This window comes from Littorina saxatilis, linkage group LG17 (assembly GCF_037325665.1).
Source record: "Littorina saxatilis isolate snail1 linkage group LG17, US_GU_Lsax_2.0, whole genome shotgun sequence".
Taxonomy (NCBI): domain Eukaryota; kingdom Metazoa; phylum Mollusca; class Gastropoda; order Littorinimorpha; family Littorinidae; genus Littorina; species Littorina saxatilis.
In genome coordinates this window covers 32,548,005-32,554,550 of record NC_090261.1, presented here as the reverse complement: position 1 = coordinate 32,554,550, position 6,546 = coordinate 32,548,005, and the positions used below count along the sequence as shown (strand labels likewise).

At 43.7% G+C, this 6,546-nt stretch overlaps 1 protein-coding gene across 1 annotated transcript in view; it reads left to right on the top strand.

The window, feature by feature from the left end:
* The first annotated feature begins 2,742 nt into the window (after positions 1-2,742).
* LOC138953493 (glutamate receptor 2-like) overlaps positions 2,743-6,546 on the top strand; it is a 7,746-nt gene continuing 3,942 nt past the window's right edge. The window contains exons 1-4 of the mRNA XM_070325333.1: positions 2,743-2,908; positions 4,067-4,167; positions 5,292-5,379; positions 5,943-6,252. Of these exons, the coding sequence (XP_070181434.1) occupies positions 2,840-2,908; positions 4,067-4,167; positions 5,292-5,379; positions 5,943-6,252 (568 nt within the window). The 5' untranslated portion in view covers positions 2,743-2,839. The remainder of the gene's footprint in view (positions 2,909-4,066; positions 4,168-5,291; positions 5,380-5,942; positions 6,253-6,546) is intronic.

Here is a 6,546-nt window from a genome sequence, read left to right as displayed (position 1 = left end):
ACATATGGCATAGTGATCTAGGTTTTTACAAAATATGAACTCCTCTTTCAGCGTTCAGATCATAAAAATAAAAGCACAACTCTGATTTACCTTCATGGCTGTAGACAGATGGCATTGCGACGTAAGTTTTACAGGATGAAATGAAATCCTCTTTCAGTGTTCAGATCATAAAATGAAAAGCACAAATCCGATTTATCTTCTTGGCTGTTTTCCTATTCGTTCACACCAGAGGAGCTGATCCAGACGCTGACCTCCCACATGTCCGAGCGACGGACGGGAACGCTGTATCGACTGGCCAGAACCACAACACAGGGGAACGATTCTGATGTCCAGAGAGCCATAGCGGACACCCTTGTCTCAACGGACACCCTGAACGGCGTCATCGCTTGCTCCTTGCGTTGCATTTATGAAGTGCTCAAACTGGTGAGTGAAGAGATCAAAGGCACCTTCCTTCTCGTGAAAACAGCTCGACTCACCTTCTCAGATCTGACCAGCCATTTGTATGTGATGAAACCATACCTCCACTTTGTCCCATACCAAAATTCAACAGTGGGGGTGCTCTGTTCCATACCAAATTTCAACAGTGGGGGTGCTCTGTTCCATACCAACATTCAACAGTGGGGGTGCTCTGTTCCATACCAACATTCAACAGTGGGGGTGCTCTGTTCCATACCAACATTCAACAGTGGGGGTGCTCTGTTCCATACCAACATTCAACAGTGGGGGTGCTCTGTTCCATACCAACATTCAACAGTGGGGGTGCTCTGTTCCATACCAACATTCAACAGTGGGGGGATCCCTGTGCATAGTAGATGGGTTTTTGTACAAACTAATGTTGTTAATGCAACCACTACCTTTTCAGAAATTAATTAATTCATCCAAAACTTGGACTCACCACAACAAGCTGTCAGGGCCTTGATTTTTGGTACGTGACCAAGTGCAGGGATGGTCTTATTTTATTGTAATCCTACGTGATAAAAGCCTGAACAGATCTGAGATGGAGACTCGATCGATCCCCCCTCCCCTCCCCCCAACAAAACATTTACTAGAGCTTCGACCCAGTGGTCTTTGTATAACTACCTTTCTATAACTTCTACTTTTGGTCGGCCCCTTGGGCGCTCGTGAAAGCATATTCGGCTGTACAAAGTAACAAGAGTGTAGAATTTGCGGAGTCGACTTTGTGGTCAAGTAAGCTTAAAGGAGAGCCTTAACACTTCCCCGCCGACCATTTCTTTTCAGACGCTGAGTCTGGAGTCGGAATTCAAACGCCGTGTGTCTGTGATAATGTCCACCAAATGGCTGCTGGTGCCCACCGCAGTGACCGCTGGTGACGGCGCCTTGATGAGGGACATCTTCAACTTGGGTTTCGACAACATTGGTGTGATGGTCAACCCTGCCCAACTGCCTGCCCAGTATCAGATGCCTGAGGTAGGTCAATGCAGCGTGCTGGATGAGACTCAAATGTGCAAAGAATAGTCAAAAAAAGTGTCAATCCGTGGAACGTTTTAGCGTTGATCCAGTGGTCTTTGAGCTCCTGACTCTGCAGGGGCATACCAACTACCAACGTTCTACATGTGTCACATGATTTTGGAACCGCTCCCTCGGGCTGACTAATGAAGCTTTTGCATCTTCGTCTGAATAAACCAAGTCAAAATGTCTCGCCGTTCTCTTGTCATCAGGAGTGACCCAGTTCATCTTTGACACTGCTCACATTATAGTGTGGAAAAAATTAACCACCAATGTTCTTGAGAACGAGATCAAGTGTTTCACATGCTCTGGAAAACCAAACAAAAACAAACAAGTCGCGTAAGGCGAAAATACAACATTTAGTCAAGTAGCTGTCGAACTCACAGAATGAAACTGAACGCAATGCAACGCAGCAAGACCGTATACTCGTAGCATCGTCAGTCCACCGCTCACGGCAAAGACAGTGAAATTGACAAGAAGAGCGGGGTAGTAGTTGCGCGAAGAAGGATTGCAGGCTTTTCTGTACCTCTCTTTGTTTTAACTTTCTGAGCGTGTTTTTAATCCAAACATATCATATCTATATGTTTTTGGAATCAGGAACCGACAAGGAATAAGATGAAAGTGTTTTTAAATTGATTTCGAAAATTTAATTTTGATAATAATTTTTATATATTTAATTTTCAGAGCTTGATTTTAATCCAAATATAACATATTTATATGTTTTTGGAATCAGCAAATGATGGAGAATAAGATGAACGTAAATTTGGATCGTTTTATAAATTTTTATTTTTTTTTACAATTTTCTGATTTTTAATGACCAAAGTCATTAATTAATTTTTGAGCCACCAAGCTGAAATGCAATACCGAAGTCCGGGCTTCGTCGAAGACTACTTGACCAAAATTTCAACCAATTTGGTTGAAAAATGAGAGCGTGACAGTGCCGCCTCAACTTTCACGAAAAGCCGGATATGACGTCATCAAAGACATTTATCAAAAAAATGAAAAAAACGTTCGGGGATATCATACCCAGGAACTCTCATGTCAAATTTCATAAAGATCGGTCCAGTAGTTTGGTCTGAATCGCTCTACACACACACACGCACAGACAGACACACACACACACATACACCACGACCCTCGTTTCGATTCCCCCTCTATGTTAAAACATTTAGTCAAAACTTGACTAAATGTAAAAACCAGTGGAGAATTGTGCGCATGCTGAACCTACCAATGTTCAAACCTCTCCCTATTCTCTTGTTTTCAGGAGTACACCTGTTCCTCTCTAACAGTGTCCACGCTGCTGTGGAAGAATAACAACCGACGTGTGTTGAGTCCTGTGGGTCACTACTGCAGTTACAAAGGCGCGGAGATTATGGCCGAAGTCTTCCCCAACACTCGCTTTGCTTTCAACGGCAGGCATTTTCTCGTGTCGACAATGCTGGTGAGCACAGTTGTTTGATTATTTGTTTGTTTGTTTGTTTATATGTTGTTGTTGTTGTTGTTGTTGTTGTTGTTGTTGTTGTTGTTCTTGTTCTTGTTCTTGTTGTTGTTCTTGTTGTTGTTCTTGTTGTTGTTGTTCTTGTTCTTGTGTGCGGGCCTGCGTGTGTGCGTGTACGTATGTATGTGAGTGAGTGCGTGCGTGCGTGTGTGTATGTGCATGCGTGCTTTCGTGCCTGTGTGTGTGTGTGTGTGTGTGTGTGTGTGTGTGTGTGTGTGTGTGTGTGTGTGTGTGTGTGTGTGTGTGTGTGTGTGTGCGTGCGTGTGTGTATGTGCGTGCGTGCGTGCTTTCATGTGTGTGTGTATGTGTGTGTATGTGCGTGGGTGCGTGAATGCGTACGTGCGTACGTGCGTGAGTGTGTGTGTATGTGTGTATGTGTTGGTCGTTTTATTTATTTTTTTGTTGTTGTCCTAATTAGATTTCTTCTTCTTTTTTCATAACTGCTTGTTCTCGGTCTTGCAATAGTTTCTTTTCTCCATCCATGTTATATCTGACGCACAATATTTGTTTCCATTATACAACTCTTTTTCCACGACGAAGTGTAAGATATAACTTTCATTTATGAGTGGAAACACGAAAGAAAATAATGAGAACAAAATAAACAACACCAGAAGTATTCCGACAAACCTGCGTGTTTTATCAGTGTGATCATATCTGCAAAATGATGCGAGCTGTCTTTGTTTGCAAAGTGCACGTGTTCAATGTAACCTGGTAGGCCTAATTAAGTGCTCATCGTTGCTCTTTGCAATGGCTTGTGTGTGTGTTAGATTTTCTTTCAAATGAGCATGGTGTTGCGTCAGTGTAATCTGCTTTAAACCACACAATTCTCATTGATAAACTCGCAATTTTCCTCTATGCAGTGCATTTTGTGTACATAATGTATAATATGTTCTTAATTTAGTTGTCTGTTAAAAATGTAGAATTTTCATTTTCTGTTTTATCTTTTGTTATTATTTTTATTTCATTTAATTTTTTATTTTTAGTTAATCCGTCTTTAGGGCGAGGGCTGGATGTAAAAAAGCAGACCACTGCTTAATCTATTACCCTCGTTAAATAAAGAATTGTCATTGTCATTGTCATTGTCTTTTGTCTAAACTCAAGTGGGACCCGTACATCATGAAAGAGGTTGTGAACGGAACTGAACACTTCTACGGTATGTGTGCTGATCTGCTGGAAGAGATGGCCAGGTCACTCAATTTCACGTGAGTGAATGAATAACTGACAAAGAGTTGTTGTTGTTTTTAAACGAATCGATGTGTGCGTTAAAGCACACTCTTCTCTTGACCGGCACGGTTGGCCTAGTGGTAAGGCGTCCGCCCCGTGATCGGGAGGTCGTGGGTTCGAACCCCGGCCGGGTCATACCTAAGACTTTAAAATTGGCAATCTAGTGGCTGCTCCGCCTGGCGTCTGGCATTATGGGGTTAGTGTTAGGACTGGTTGGTCCGGTGTCAGAATAATGTGACTGGGTGAGACATGAAGCCTGTGCTGCGACTTCTGTCTTGTGTGTGGCGCACGTTATATGTCAAAGCAGCACCGCCCTGATATGGCTCTTCGTGGTCGGCTGGGCGTTAAGCAAACAAACAACAACAACAAAAAAGCACACTCTTTCCCTTGTAAACAGTTCGGCTCAGCATATCAAATTAAGCCAGGCTTATACGTGGAATACGAACATATCTCACTATTTGGTCAATTACGTGTACCAAACAACAGCCTTCGTGCTCTCTGTGCAGAGTGAGATTTTTTATGAATTAAAATCCATAAAGCAACTGATAAAAGAAAGGCAGCAAAACGGTGCTATTTGAATCATCTTTGTATGATTGTTTGTTGTTGTTGGCGGGCGCAGTGGCGTGGTGGTAAGACGTCGGCCTCCTAATCGAGAGGTCGCGAGTTCGAATCCCGGTCGCTGCCGCCTGGTAGGTTAAGAGTGGAGAATTTTCCGATCTCCCAGGTCAACTTATGTGCAGACGTGCTAGTGACTTAACCCCCTTCGTGTGTACACGCAAGCACAAGACCAAGTGCGCACGGAAAAGATCCTGTAATCCATGTCAGAGTTCGGTGGGTTATAGGAACACGAAAATACCCAGCATGCCTCACCCGAAATCGGCGTATGCTGCCTGAATGGCGGGGTAAAAACGGTCATACACGTACAAATCCACTCGTGCTAAAAACATAAGTGAACGTGGGAGTCTAAGCCCATGAAGAAAGAAGAAGAAGTTTGTTGTAGTCTGCGCGTTTGATTAGCTAAAATCAACGAATACTGATTATTTTTTTTAAAATATAACCGTGAAATGACGTTAGAGAAAATGACATATTTTTCACGTCACAGTTACACGTGGACAGAGCCGCTGGACATGAATTGGGGACACAACAACAACAGCACCTGGTCAGGACTAGTGGGACAGCTTAATCGACAGGTAACATGGCCACCTCAATTAAATACTGAACAAGTTCACTTAGGCTATGTCTGTGTGTCTGTGTGTCTGTGTGTCTGTCTCTGTCTCTGTCTCTGTCTCTGTCTCTCTGTCTCTCTCTCTCTCTCTCTCTCTCTCTCTCTCTCCCTTTCTATCGCTTCCTCTGTCTCTGTCTCTGTCTCTCTGTCTCTCTCTCTCTCTCTCTCTCTCTCTCTCTCTCACTTACTTATTCTGTTCAGAAAATTACTGCAATAGCCCGTTTTAAAGTCACAGCCTGTGAATAGTTTGCTCAAATGCCATTGTCGTGAAAATTGGGTGAAAAAAATAAATGTTTTTAAAAGCCTCGAACCCTTCTCAGAGACTCTCTAAACAGAGAGAGTGTCTCGGGACTACCAATATTTGTGAGAAAAAAATGGTGCATTCTCTATTAATGAACATCCGCTGTCATTTCACAGAACAGAATTATGTTGAGAACTGACTCATATAATATATATATACACCATCCAAAAGTGCAGCATATGAACATCACTCACCAATTTATCTTTCTCTTTCTCTTTCTCCTCCAGGAGGTGGACCTAACAATGGCTCCCTTAGCCATGAGCAAAGAACGTGAAGGAGCCATGGACTTCACCTTCCCATTCTTCCACGACTTTTCCGGCGTTCTCCTCAAACGACCGGACCCCAACGCCAGAAAATGGCGAACCTACATTGACATTTTCCGCTGGGAAGTACTCATGTGCCTCGGACTTACGTTGCTGGGAGCGTCCGTTGTGTGCATTACCATTGAGGCCGGAGATAGGTCGATTTTCGGGAGGACCAACCTCTGGATCGCCACCAACCGGTTCTGGGTCATCCTGGGTGCCCTTCTCTCGCAGGGTGAGTGAAGCGGAAATTAATCTTTCGTTCTAATTTTTCGTTTTGTCTATAATTAGACGTAACATAAAGTTACCATTCTTGTGTTTGTTTGGTGTTTGTTGTTCCCTTCTGGGACTGGATTTTATTGGTAAGGGGAGAGGGGTTGGGGGAGGAGAGAAGTGTGCGTGTGTGTGTGTGTGTGTGTGTGTGGGGTTTTTTTGTGCGTGCGTGCGTGCTTGCGTGCGTGCTTACATGCGTGCGTGCGTGCTACCCATGGTGCTACCTCGCACACGTGCGTGCGTGTTTGCCTGCATG